This window comes from Oreochromis aureus, linkage group 13 (genome assembly GCF_013358895.1).
Source record: "Oreochromis aureus strain Israel breed Guangdong linkage group 13, ZZ_aureus, whole genome shotgun sequence".
Lineage (NCBI taxonomy): Eukaryota > Metazoa > Chordata > Actinopteri > Cichliformes > Cichlidae > Oreochromis > Oreochromis aureus.
The window spans coordinates 34,179,063-34,193,891 of record NC_052954.1 but is presented as its reverse complement, the minus strand read 5'-3'; the positions used below and the strand labels follow the sequence as shown (position 1 = coordinate 34,193,891).

The 14,829-nt window shown below is 42.9% G+C and overlaps 1 protein-coding gene and 1 long non-coding RNA gene across 2 annotated transcripts; both read left to right on the top strand.

Annotated features, from left to right (window-relative positions):
- Window positions 1-4,332: 4,332 nt before the first annotated feature.
- Window positions 4,333-4,757, top strand: LOC120443304. Its single transcript, XR_005615331.1, has 3 exons — window positions 4,333-4,453; window positions 4,550-4,573; window positions 4,667-4,757. It is a non-coding gene; the product is annotated as an uncharacterized LOC120443304 (long non-coding RNA).
- Window positions 4,758-4,834: 77 nt separating this feature from the next.
- On the top strand, window positions 4,835-14,829 carry LOC120443295. The gene is made up of 5 exons (XM_039621624.1): window positions 4,835-4,978; window positions 5,871-6,189; window positions 11,117-11,440; window positions 12,533-12,664; window positions 14,141-14,829. The coding sequence occupies exons 1-5, from the start codon at window positions 4,835-4,837 to the stop codon at window positions 14,353-14,355; spliced, it is 1,134 nt and encodes a 377-aa protein (XP_039477558.1). The 3' UTR covers window positions 14,356-14,829.

The following is a 14,829-nucleotide window of genomic DNA, read 5'->3' as shown; positions in this document are numbered from 1 at the left end:
GAGTCGTCTGACTTTTTTTTTTTTTTTTTTGGTGGTTTTTGGTCTAAATCTTGTTATTCATGTATTTATTCACCCTTATGATCACACCTGAGCTCCTCTCTGCAGTCTCTGAGCTGCAGCTGAAAACACTCAGGTGTGAAGCATAAAACAGTAACAGGAGATTCTGAAACTATAAGAAACAGCCGCAGTCACACCTGCACCTGCTGAAAGGTATCAAAGAGTGCAGCAGCGAGCTTTGGGACGACCTCGCCTCTCTGAAGGAGCGCCGGCTGTGCTTTACACTGCTCATGGAAGTCTCCACGTGTCTTCATTCTTTGCTTCTGATTTGTTTTGTAATATTAGAATTTATAAAAACAATATATATTTAAAATCACACACAAAGTGATGGATAGAATGGAATAGAATAGAAAAAAAAAAAAGAATTCAACTTTATTATCATTGCACATGTCACGAGTACAAGGCAACGAAATGCAGTTTCCATCCATCCAGAAGTGCTTTAGCCATAATATAGACATAATAGATCCATATTCTGTAATATAGGTATGTTATAATGTACTATAACTATAAGTATGTACAGGCTATGAAAGGTTATACATATGGTTACAAATATGAAAACTATACAGATTGTAGATATACAATTTTAAACAGTTGTAAAAACTATAATTATTGTATTCAATTGAATTTTATTTATATAGCGCCAAATCACAACAAAAGTCACCTCGAGGCGCTTTATATTGTACAGTAGATCGCACAATAATAAATACAGAGAAAAACCCATCAATCATATGACCCCCTATGAGCAAGCACTTTGGCGACAGTGGGAAGGAAAAACTCCCTTTTAACAGGAAGAAACCTCCGGCAGAACCAGGCTCAGGGAGGGGCGGGGCCATCTGCTATGATTGGTTGAGGTGAGAGAAGGAAGACAGGATAAAGACATGCTGTGGAAGAGAGACAGAGATTAATAACAGATATGATTCGATGCAGAGAGGTCTATTAACACATAGTGAGTGAGAAAGATGTCCTAAAAACTCCCTGAAAAGCCTTCAGTTAATCCAAAATGCTGCAGCAAGAGTCCTGACAGGGACTAGAAAGAGAGAGCAGATTTCTCCTGTTTTGGCTTCCCTTCATTGGCTTCCTGTTAAATCCAGAATTCAAAATCCTGCTCCTCACATACAAGGTCTTAAATAATCAGGCCCCATCTTATCTTAATGACCTTGTAGTACCATATCAGCCTATTAGAGCACTTCGCTCTCGCACTGCAGGCTTACTTGTTGTTCCTAGAGTATTTAAAAGTAGAATAGGAGGGAGAGCCTTCAGTTTTCAGGCCCCTCTTCTGTGGAACCAGCTTCCAGTTTGGATTCGGGAGACAGACACTATCTCTACTTTCAAGATTAGGCTTCAAACTTTCCTTTTTGCTAAAGCATATAGTTAGGGCTGGACCAGGTGACCCTGAATCCTCCCTTAGTTATGCTGCAATAGACGTAGGCTGCCGGGAATTCCCATGATGCATTGAGTTTTTCCCTTACAGTCACCTTTCTCACTCACTATGTGTTAATAGACCTCTCTGCATTGAATCATATCTGTTATTAATCTCTGTCTCTCTTCCACAGCATGTCTTTATCCTGTCTTCCTTCTCTCACCCCCGATGGTCGCAGCAGATGGCCCCGCCCCTCCCTGAGCCTGGTTCTGTCGGAGGTTTCTTCCTGTTAAAAGGGAGTTTTTGCTTCCCACTGTCGCCAAAGTGCTTGCTCATAGGGGGTCATATGATTGTTGGGTTTTTCTCTGTATTTATTATTGTACGATCTATTGTACAATATAAAGCGCCTTGAGGCGACTTTTGTTGTGATTTGGCGCTATATAAATAAAACTGAATTGAATTGAATTGAAAGGTGACTGGAAAGGAAAAACTCAATGCATCATGGGAATCCCCGGCAGCCTACGTCTATTGCAGCATAACTAAGGGAGGATTCAGGGTCACCTGGTCCAGCCCTAACTATATGCTTTAGCAAAAAGGAAAGTTTTAAGCCTAATCTTGAAAGTAGAGATAGTGTCTGTCTCCTGAATCCAAACTGGAAGCTGGTTCCACAGAAGAGGGGCTGACTGTTTGTCAGCCTGGCTACAGTGCTGAAGAGAAACCTGGGGTTGTTCTTATTTTCTTCAATCAGTGACGAATAGTAAGATGTTCTGGCTTTGCGGAGGGCTTTCTTATAAAGCAGCAAACTATTTCTCCAGGCTAAATGATGATCCTCTAAATTTGTGACACGCCATTTCCTCTCCAGCTTACGAGTTATCTGCTTTAGGCTACGTGTTTGAGAATTATACCACGGAGTCAGGGACTTCTGATTTGAGGCCTTAGTTTTCACAGGAGCTACAGTATCCAGAGTCGTACGTAGGGAGGAGGTAAAATTATTAACAAGATAATCGACCTCTGTTGGAGTAGCGTTCAGATAGCTGCTCTGCTCTGTGTTGGTACAGGGCATTTACATAATGACTGAAACCAGCCCACAACAATGTTGATCAACATTTTGATCAACATTGTCAACAATGTCAGCAACAAGATAGAGCGAGGCTTCAGAGTGTGGTCAAGACAGCACAAAAGATCATCGGCTGCCCTCTCCCCTCCCTGTTGGACATTTATTCCTCCCGCTGCCTCAGCAGAGCAGCAAACATCACCAAGGACAGCTCCCACCCTGGCTTCAACATGTTCAGCCTGCTTCCCTCAGGGAAGCGCTACAGGTGCATCAACACTAAAACCCACAGACTCAAAAACAGTTTCTTCCCCAAAGCCATAACCACCCTGAACTCACACATGCACCGATAACACAGCCCCCCACTTCCCACTTCCTCTATGGACCACCACTATTTATACCAATTCCATGTGCAATAACTCAACTGTACATACATAACACTATTTATTACATATTGTTTACGGTTTGTAAATTGTACATTTTTATATATATATACATCTTCTTCCCTATGTTAATACTGTCCATATGTATATAGTGCTGCAGAACTGTACCCCCCAACATGTTTACACTGAGTAGGAGATGCTCTGTATCTCATTGTACAGCTGTATAATGACAATAAAGGCATTCTATTCTATTCTATTCTACAATGTCAGCAAATGCACTGGTTATAAGATTGGGGAAACCTGCAGTCAGCTGAGACTGAAGAAGTCACCTGGATGAGTGACCAAACGTTTCTCCCACAAAAGACTACGTCCAGATGAACAGAATCAACTTTTGGAGATTTACTCTCCTGGATGATTGAGAATGCATCAAGACCATTTAACCAAATATTAGTGCACGTGTATCTGAGCATGGCTCGATCAGAGGAAACCTGAAATCAAACTTGTGGATCTTGTTTTTACAGTTATTAAAGATGTGTGCTGTACAGTCAGTCGACCCTGGAAGAAGAGCCGTTTTAAAAGCACAACATCACCATGACATTCATGCCCACGATGGGAGGATGTGAACATCTGACCACAGCTGTAGCTGCATTTAGAGAAACCGCCTTCCTGTTTCCACAAACCATAAATGACCAGCATCTGTCTTTCTGTCTCATTGTTTCATGTGTTACAGGTGACCTGTGTCTGACACATGAATAAAATGTTTTTGTACCTAAACAATAAACTGATAAATGAACTGATAAATATATGAATTAAAGACATTACCCCTGCAGTATGTTGGGACAGACTGTCCATGGTAAAACTCTGAGGTTTGGGTCTGAAATATCTGCAGGTTCCTCTTTGCTTCTCTGCTTCTTTCTGTCAGTTTGGTGGTTTTACTGAGACAAGCAGTTTATGTTTTCCTGTGAACTCTCAGTAATTATGTTTGATTGAACAGAAACATCACAACACCTCAAAATGTAACATTGTACATATTAAACATTAAAGAATGGGAGAAGTGGGGAAAAAGCAACCACGTGTGAAGCATCATTTCACTGTTAGATACACCGTATGACGGGAAAAGCAAACGCTGGATGAAAATTACTGATGCAGTTAAACATCGTAGAGCCAAGTATATGACGTTAACTCAAACGGTGGGAACAGCAGAGCTTTAAGAAACGTTTTAAAAACGCCAACAACAGTTACAGGAAGAAAATATTTTTCAGTTTGATTATGAGACGATGCTGTGAAGCTTCTGAAGAGATTAAAGGTGAAGTTAGTTTAATATGTTGATCACTTCTTTGACATCTCATGATATATTTGTGAGGATGTATCTCCCAGCCCTACCAGTCAGGCTTCTTTTTATTCCATATATGGCATTAAATATGATAGATTCATGAACACCATGGTGTATGTTATTCATTGGTAACATATAAGAAAGCAGGAAGTGTGTTAAAGCCACAGCGTTCAGTCTTATCTGCAGCTTTCTGCCACTGACGGCTCATTTCATCTTGTGTGTCTCAGCCATGTGGACACAGCAGACAAACTTCTTCTTGTTGGCCACAGGTGAGATGCATTTGACATCACTGAGTAGTTTTCTTATCTCGGCATGTTTCACTTTACAGTCCAGAGAATAATCAGCCTTATTTTTCTTTTCTACAGTCTCTTATGTGTCAGCTGCTGCAGGTCGGTCATGTTTGACAAAATGAGTCTAAATGATAAAGTTTGGTGTAAATAACATGCCATAAATACTGTGCACGCTCTTCTTTCTTCTGTTAGATGGTCAGATCAGATTAGCTGGGTCTGGGTCGACTCGCTGCTCTGGAAGAGTTGAAATCTATCACAACGACTCCTGGGGAACAATCTGTGATGATGACTGGGACTTAAAAGATGCTGCGGTGGTCTGCAGACAGTTAAACTGTGGAACAGCACTGAGTGCCACTACAGATGCTCACTTTGGTGAAGGAACTGGGCCGATCTGGCTGCGTCGTGTGGACTGTTCAGGACATGAACGTTCTCTCAGTGAGTGTGACCTCAACAGATCTCAGCCCTCCTGTGGACACAGTGAGGACGCTGGTGTCCTCTGTTCAGGTGAGAGATGCTTGGTTGTGATGGTGTGTCAGATCCTGTGAATGCATGTTTGTGTCTGCACTTTTTATCAGTTTCATCATCCACTCAGTGTAGTTTAGTCACTGCATGCTGAGCAGCAGTGGAACTGAGCAGCTCAGCGTAGCATGAAATGTTGCTGTTATGAAGCGTCTGGAATCAGTGTTGGAGTGTCGCGCTTCACCTTACTGTTAATGTTGAGATCTACTACAGTAACTGATGGAGAACAGTCTGTGATGATGGCTGGGACTGGGATGATGCTCTGGTTGTCTATAATGACCTGCACTACAACACCGGTTACTACAAACACCATAAATATGCTGGTTTGTCTCTTCACACAGACTCACATTATACAGTTATGGCCGTGCATGTGCTCGCACGCTCACACTCACTCCTGGAGCCCTAAGTTGGGATGCTGTCTAAAATAATAGTAAAAACAGAACTGAGTCATTTGTAAATCTCAAAAATCCATCTTTTATTAACATTGGAACACAGAAAGTAAATGAAACATTTAAACTGAGACATTTTAATATTTAGGCATCAAACTATGAAGCTTCCTGTGAGCTGTTTCAGGAAACTGCCTGAGAGGAGACCCTCCTGCTGAGTCTCTGTGATGTGGATCAGTGTCAGAAGATGGATGAGTAACTGAAATGTATATAATGCATGTAAAACCTGGAACATATCAGCTGATCATAAGCTGTGCTGAGAGGGAGGGGTTAGTTTTTGATGATGTTGGTGAAGGCGATGGTTTAAAATTCTTTAATGCAGTGAGAAAGTCAGAGTCAGAAGAAGCAGTGAATAAAAGTGAAATGTTTTACGTCCACACTGACAAACTGGTGCACACTGTTTCCGGTCTTCATTTTGTTTTATTGTAGAGTCACTGCAGCAGCCCAGCATCTCCCTGAGATATGATGGAGGATCGGTGCAGGGACCCAAAAGTGCAGAGATCACAGGAGGCTCCAGCTTTGAGTTTACCTGCTCCATTACATCCAGATATACTCCAGGCCGTTTCATGCTCATCTTCTCTGGATCCAACCAAAAGTACACAAAGCCTGCTGTCAGAAACTCAGCCAGGTTTAGTTTCCCTGCAGCTGAGTATGAACACTGGGGTCGCTACAGCTGTGTGTATGAGATAAATGTGTCAATGAAGGAATTCCAGTCATCTGAGTCACCACCAATTCATGTCATCATCACATGTAAGTAGAAACATCAGTCAACATGAATACATGAAAGACTTAAACTTTTACATGAGTGTTTGTATTTGTTAGTCTTCCTACTGTAATTATGAAATGAAACATGTACAGTGATGTGAAAAAGTGTCTTGATGCATCCTCAGTCATCCAGGTAAGGAAATCCCAAAAGGTTGATTCTGTTCATCTGGACGTTTTCAGTGGGAGAAACGTTTCATCATCATCCAGGTGACTTCTTCAGTCTCAGCTGACTGCAGGTTTCCTCAACCTTATAAACTGTACCTTTGCACAATAACTGAAACTAGTCCACTGAATAACAGTGGGCTGTGAGGTCAGTTTCTTAATCATCCATCCATCTTCTTCCGCTTTATTCAGGGCCGGGTCGTGTCCGTCTCCAGTGTGTCCTGGGTCTGCCCCGGGGCCTCCTCCCGGTGGGACATGCCCGGAACACCTCACCCAGGAGGCGCCCAGGAGGCATCCTTGTCAGATGCCCAAACCACCTCAACTGGCTCCTTTCGATGTGGAGGAGCAGCGGCTCTACTCTGAGCCCCTCCCGGATGGCCGAACTTCTCACCCTATCTCTAAGGGAGAGGCCAGGCACCCTTCGGAGGAAGCTCATTTCTGCCGCTTGTATTTGCAATCTCGTTCTTTCGGTCACTACCCAATAGTGGTGCAATGGATCAAAAATCTCACGGTTCGGATCGGATCACGGTTTTGAGTCACTGATCGGATCAATTTTCGGATCAGCAAAAATAGAAAAAAAAAGAAAAAAATTCGACTCGCCATTTACTTATTTAAGTATTTTTTGTCTATTAAAAAACATTCAACTGAAGACTCATTCCACCCACTTATATAAAAACAAATTAAGGTGCAATATGGACATTATGGACCATGCTGGGCATCCTCTGCATCCTCTGCACACGGCCATAAACAACCAGAGGAGTCTGTTCAGTGAGAGGTTGCTTCTCCCAAAGTCAAGGACCAACAGACTTAAAAACTCCTTTGTCCCACACGCCATCAAACTGTTTAACTCCTCTCTGGAGGGGAGAGGGAGGGGAAACGGGGACAGAGGAGGGGGGGACAAGTAAGCTGTAGTGCCTTTTCACTGTGCAATACTTTTTGTTAATATCCAACGGTGCAATAGACTCACAATACTTGAAATGTGCCGTTCCCTTGTGTTCTTATTCCTATTTATTCTATGTATCCCTTTTGTATTCTATGTATTTATATATGGTATATTTCTGCTCACATTTTCCAACTTCTGTGGGTGTTGTGCTACTGGAAACTGAATTTCCCGGAGGAACCCACCCGAGGGATAAATAAAGTTCCATCTAATCTAATGTAATCTATAGGGCAGTGCAGGGCTTTGTATCTACCACTCCGCTGTGATATAACGGGCGGTCACGGTCACGTGGCTTTCCGTAGCGCTGGAGCTCCACCCATTTGTAGTTAGAGCAACAGAAGATGCCTGGGACAGTTCAGCCATAACTTTAAACTTTTCCTGCTCATACATGCTCGGAACGATCTTGTCACACTGAAGTGGACGCGCAACGCGATATCATAGCGTGGCTCAAGCACGTTCATCATAGTTTAAACTCCTTGTTTTGCACAACGGAATACGGCCTCCCGTCTGCAGCGAAACACCCCAGTAGCTTTTGTAATAGCTTTAGCCCGGTCGGACTGGGCAGCAAAGGGCTGCTTAAATGCCGCAAACTCCTCTGCTCCGCTACTTGGACCGCTAGCGCTGACCATAACTACAGCTTGACAGACTGACGACGCGCACCATACACATACTTTTTTTTTTTCTTCGAATCTTCGGATCACGTGCGTGCCGAACCGTGGAGTGGGATCGGTTCGGATTTCGGATCAACCGTGATCCGTTGCACCACGACTACCCACAGCTGGTGGCAACAGGTGAGGGTAGAGACGTAGATCAACCGGTAAATTGAGAGCTTCGCTTTTACACTCAGCTCTCTCTTCCCCATTAATATGCAAATTTTCATGACTGTTGATCAGTGATGTAACGGCGTTACAAGTAACGACGTTACTAACGGCGTTACTTTTTTCAGTAACGAGTAATCTAACTAATTACTATTCCTATCGTTACAACGGCGTTACAGTTACTAACAAGGAAACGCGGTCGCGTTACTATTTTTCAACGAACAGACGGCTGAAGCTGTGTTCAGCTTACTGCATCTTATATCAGCTGCACGGAAGCAGCTGTAAGTAATCTGGGCGCTTTAGCAGCTGCGCGCTCCCGCGGACGGTAATCACGATCACTGTGTAGCACAACACCTGGAGCTCAGGGGGCAAAACAATCACATGAGTGCTGCTGTTTGACTGAGGAAGAATAAAGGAGTCGTGGTAAGCCGATCACATGACCACTTAAAGACAAAGCAACAAGGTGCCAGTTTTAAATTGTGCTGATAGGCCACGTAAAACCAGAGTCATGATAAACAAGATATACGCGTTTTTCCTCAGTAGTACGTTTACTGTCTAAGGACAGCGCAGCGAGACCTCTCTGCTTATGAGCAAAAAACAAAAAACAAAACAAAACAAAAAACAGCCCTTTTGTGTTGGTGGAAAAATGCACCATGTCGACCAAATTTGGTTGTTTAGAAAGAGGGGGAAGTTTTAGGGGTGACGGCGAGAGAGAGAGAGAGAGAGAGAGTTTTGAGATGTAAGATTTGTGACGTTTAGCGTGTTTGGAGTGTGTAGTTAATGTGTTGTCTTGTGTAGTTAGTGTGTAGTGTTGTGGATAGTTTTGTGTTGTGTGTCAGAACAATGAGGCGACTGCTGTCTCCAGGTAGAAACAGCAGTGATACACCTGCTGCTGTCAGACCTGCAGGTATCAGGCTGTGATGTTCTCCTTTATAGTGGACAGGAATGATTTTTTTGGAGTGGCACAAATAATTTGTGTGACATCTTATTGAAGAACAGCTGATTGTTCTTTAAATAGTTTGAAATGGTTATTTAAAAAAATGGTAAAAGGTAAATGGCTGCAAATAACTTTGTTGTTTGCAAAACTTGTGCATATGATTTTAAAATTGACAATTTATATTTGCATTTAAAGTTATGAAATATGATTCATTAAACATGTTTGTGGTTGTTACAGTAAAAATATCACTTTTTCTACTCTGATTTTATGGTTTTTGTCTGATTTTAGATCAGTTGTGTTAATACAGTATGTCAAAATGAAAACATAACTGTAAATTCAGACACGTGAGGTTGTGCTGAAAACAATGATGCCAAACAAGGCAAAGTAAATCGTTTTTAAAGGTAAAATGTGGAGGAAACATCAAAAGTAGCAAAAAATGGCCAATTATACTCTGGACCCCAGAGGGTTAAACTTTTTTTTTAAAGTAACACAATAGTTACTTTTCAAGTAATTATAATTAATTACTTTTAGAATCTTGTAACTCAGTTACTAACTCAATTACTTTTTTGAAGAAGTAATTAGTAACTATAACTAATTACTTTTTCAAAGTAACTTGCCCAACACTGCTGTTGATCAACAACCACTGATCAAAGAACACTGATCAATGGCCATGAGTCCCATTCACAGAGAGTTGGGGAATGGCTGCAATCACAGCATTGTAAGATGGTGACAGATGTACCCTTAGGCCCCTCCTCGATTCAGAGATGGTCTTTCCTTTTCACGTAAATGGCCTCCTTGACTCCGCCCTCAAACCAGCGTTCCTCCCTGTCCAGGATGTGTACATCCTCATCATTGAAAGAGTGTCCACTGGCCTGTAGGTGTGAATAGACTGCAGAGTCCTGGCCTGACGAGGAAGCTCTTCTGTGTTGTACCATCCTCTTTGCCAGAGGTTGTTTGGTTTCCCCAAAGTATTAGTCATAGTAATCCTCCTGGCACTTAGCGGCATACACTATATTACTTTGTGTCGGGGGACCTGGTTATTGGGGTGGACCAATTTTTAGTGCAGCATGTTTTGGAGTTTTAAAGCCACAGAGACGCGGTGTTTAGAAAAAAATGTGTCTCGGCTGTTCCGATACTCCTGACACATCGCTAAGGGTTTTCACTTGGGCAGCAGTTGTCCTTCTCTCCTGGAGCTTTCTTTAGGTGCCTTCTGTCATGTCTGCAGATGCATGGAGGGGAGAGAGAGTGTGGACCCAAAAGCAGACACTGGTAATGGACTTAAACTGAAAACGTACCTTTGATTGCAGCAGGGACAGAATACAAACAAAAGCAGAAGGTGACAAAGTCTAAACTGACAAAACCCAAACTGGGAGGAAACTACAAACAGGTATAAAGAAACTAAAAACCTGGGACGTGAAACCTGGAACATGGAAACCTAGTATGTGGGAAATACAGTGGATGATACTCAGATGATGTTCCTCAGTCACATGTCTCAGAACAGGATCACCAATTACCAGAGTTTGACCCCCGGCGGCAGTGAGGAAAAGCAGTTAGACACATGAACAGGTTGGTGGTGTACCTGGGGCTTCTGTTTAAGACTATGCTTCCTCCTCACTGTCACCCAGCCGTCCTGTTTTCCCAGCTGCTTGGGACAGTTGGAGGACAGCTAGCAGGGCCTACGCTACCTTCAGCTGCACCAGCTACAGGGGCCTGGCTAGCTATGGTTCTTCAAGGGTGTGAAGCTGAGTCTCCAATTCAGTGATCCTGGCCTCCAGAGATGCAAATAGGCTACATTTGTTACAGGTATCATTACTGCTAAAGGAGGCCGAGGAGTAACTAAACATCTGACACAATGAGCAGGAAAGTGCAGGAGGGACAGGTGAAGTAGCCATGGTGCTAGTGAGTTGGTTACAAGCTAAGCTAAGCTAAGCTAGTGAAACCGTAAAGACACAGTGAGTGAATACTGGGAATATAATTAGTGAGTAAATCAAAAGAGCGCTTGCTTCGAATGAAGCACTGCTGTTCATTCGTCTGTGTTGTTTCTTTTTTACCCAGTTCCTCTGCAGCAGCCCAGCATCTCCCTGACATCTCCTAATGGAGGACTGGTCTGGGGACCTGCAGTTACAGAAGTCACAGGAGGCTCCAGCATAGACTTTATCTGCACCATTCAAACCAGATATACTCCAGGCCGTTTCAGACTCTTCTTCTCTGGATCAAACCAAAAGCACACAGAGCCTGCTGTCAGAAACTCAGCCAGCTTTACTTTCCCTGCAGCTGAGTATGAACACCAGGGCAGCTACAGCTGTGTGTATGAGTTACTGCTGCCATCAAGGACATTCACTTCTGCTGAGTCAGCACCAATTCGTCTCATCATCACATGTAAGTAGAGCGCAGGACTCAAATCCAGCAATGCGGTAGTTTATCAGCAGTAACTGAATGACACATAGATTGAACATACATGTTGTTTCAACAGCTCTACATGTAAATACAAGGATGTATGTATAGATACTTGTGACTCCATGATTGTAATACAGGGTTACTCTGCTGTCCACTGTGAGGACTGCTCCTCTTCTAGGACCCTGTTTAGATCTGAAAATTGATGGGAAAGACTTTTTAAACCATTCAACATGTAAACATTTGAAGTTTTCAACAACCTGACACGATACACTTTCAAATGTTCTAAAGAGCTTGAAAAGAAAGTGAATGGAGTTCTTTAAGACTTTTCACCTCTCATCCATGAGGCGTCTTCACTTCTAAAACCAAAAGGTGGAAAGTCTAAGTCCTTAGAGAAACAGGACATCATCATCCGTTATGTGGCAGGTTTATCAGAGGAACTCAGGAGAGTCTCCTCCAAGCACAACATCCCAGTTTAGACCCAGACACACACTCAGACACAAACTGCTTCATCACAAACTCAACAACGTAGCTGTGCAGTGAGGAGCGCTCAGACCTCTACACTGGAGACACCAAACACTTCATAAACACACAACATAGACGAGCCACCTCGACAGGACAAGACTCAGCTGTACGTCTGCATCTAAAGGTCAAAGGTCACTCTTTGAGAATACCAATGTTCATATTTTGGACAGAGAAGATGGTTTGAAAGAGGAATGGAAGAAGACATCTATGTCCACTGTGATCCTTGAACAGGGGGCGGGGCTTATGACACCAGCTCTCTGCCATCCAGTTGAGATCCCTTTTCGGACGCCTTAACGCCCACTCATGTCTTACATCAGGTGACCTGAATATGTCACGTGATAGGGTGAGGCAAGGTCTCACAGTGGCTTCACCTGAAACCTCTGCTGATAATGACCCACACCTTTTTTCTCACCTTGGCTCATGTGATGAGTCACATGATTGACCACCATTACCTGGATGAATGACAACCTACACAGACAGAACTGCTCATACAGCATCACTTTTCATGTTGCAGATTTCCCAGAAACATGTTGTAATCGTTTTCTCTCGTGGTTCCTTGGTGGCTGCTGGTGGTGTCAGCAGCTCCTGGGATCCTGGTGCTCCTGCTGGTCCTGTTGGTGGTCGCTCTGGTCCTCTGGAGAAGACGACGAGCCAGGCGGTTTGATCCCAACGTCCTGATCCAAAGTCTGTGCTCATCAGAACAAACAGTATACAGTGGAAATAAGTTTCTGACACTCTGTTGAATTCACCATTTTAACCTTTTAGAAATAAATGATCAGTTTATAATTTCATAATTGATCATTTTATAGCAGGTTTATTTTAACAGTGGAAGGCATTCTGTACCAGTTACAAATAAATGTGCATTTTAGTGGGAAAGAAGTATTTGATCCTAACTGTTGTTGACAAGCACAGCTGTGAGATGTTTCCTGTAGCAGGTCACCAGGTTTGTCTCAGCTGATTTTAAACTTCTCCTCAGTGCAGAGCAGAGATGAGCAGTAATGCATTACTTGTAACGCGTTACTGTAATCCGATTACTTTTTTCAAGGAATGAGTAATGTAAGGGATTACTATTGCGAAAACGGTAATTAGATTACCGTTATTTCCGTAGGAACGCTGCGTTACTAAAACCGTGACTCTTTCGTGAGTGTCTCATGACAGTGACGTAAGCGAGTGCGACGTTCGTGACAACAGCTGTGTGCAGATCAACAATGGATAATATATCGAAAAGCGGAGAGAGTATGAGCGCAGAAGCGTTTAAAGCGTGGAAGTACTGACCTTCCACGTTACTGATTACTTTTTTCAAGTAACTTGACCAACACTGGTGCAGAGGATCCTTAAGGTTTCTAGAAACACTTCAGCTCTCTGGAGGTTTTCTATTGGATTAAAGTCAGAGACTGACCAGGCTGTGCCATGACTGTAATGTGTTTCTTCATGACTCACTTCTTGATAGCCTCAGTCGTATGTTTTGGGTCAAAAGTCCTCCATATTGCTTTTCCCTGCCTAAGATTTCCTGTCTTTCCCTCAGTGTGATGCAGTAATTGTTCTTTTCCATTCAAACAGCTCAGATTGGTCTCATCTAACCCATCAAATTCTCCCAGGTCTCATCAGAATCATTCATGTGTTCATTGACAAACTTCACATGGACGTGAGCTCTTCAGCAAGAGTACCTCTGTGTGCTGCAGGGTTTCAAACCGTCACAGTGTAATGTCCCAGCTGCTTTGAGATCCTTCATGAGATCCTCCAGTGTAGTTCTGGAGTTATCCCTCACTGTTCCATCCGTTTGAGAATAATCTCACACACAGGTCTCATCTTCTCTTCAAGCTGCTTGCTGATGTTCCTGCAGCCCACTCCCGCTATAGTGGAGGTCAGCAGTCTGTCCCCGACATCCTCGTACAGACCTTTGTGCTTCCCACAGTGGTGAGGCTGAAGGCGTAGACAGGCTGGGGGTTCAGGTGTAGTTAATGCTGGCTTGGTAACTGTTAATCAGTAAAATGCACATGAATTTGTAGCTGTTTGATTTGTCTTTCATAATGAAACCTGACACATACTGCTCATTATGAATTCAACAAGGAATCAAATATTTGTTTGTTTCATGACGAAAACCATTTTCTGTGTTTTCTGTTCATACTTACTGATTCAGTTCTGCTGCTTGTGTTTCAGTGGCTGCCACAAACAGATATGAGGATGATGATGAGGAGGAGGAGGAGGAGAGGGATTACGTGAATGTTGAGCCGGTGAAGATAAAAAGGAAATGTGGAGAGCAAGCAGGAGTGGCAGACGAGGAGTCTGACAATCATGATTATGTCAACATAGATGATGAAATTGAAAGCACTGATGATGAAAATGATTATGTAAATGTGACAGATGGATGCTGAACAAACTGGACATTTTTGCAGGAGAGCATATTTACCAAAACTTTTTTCTTTATTTCACTAATTTCATTTACATCACTGGGCCTGCTAATTTATATTCTCTGATTTAGTATTTTTCATAGTTCTGCTTCTTTGGCTCCTGTGTCCCCTCCCCTATGCAAATGGCTAACAATCAGCCATTATAATTTGTCATACATTGAGAATAGCAGACAAATCAACAATACAGCAATACATGTGTGTGACAGAATTTAGAAAATACATCGGTGCAAATTATAAGTCTATATCATGATGTCATCTGTTTTTGTGTTTGTTGTAGGGCTGTAAATGTTAACATGTTAACGCCGTAATCACAATTAACGCGATTAAAATTTTTAATGCAATCAACCCATCTGAGGCGCCCAGGAGGCATCCTTGTCCGATGCCTGAACCACCTCAGCTGGCTCCTTTCGACGTGGAGGAGCAGCGGCTCTACTCTGA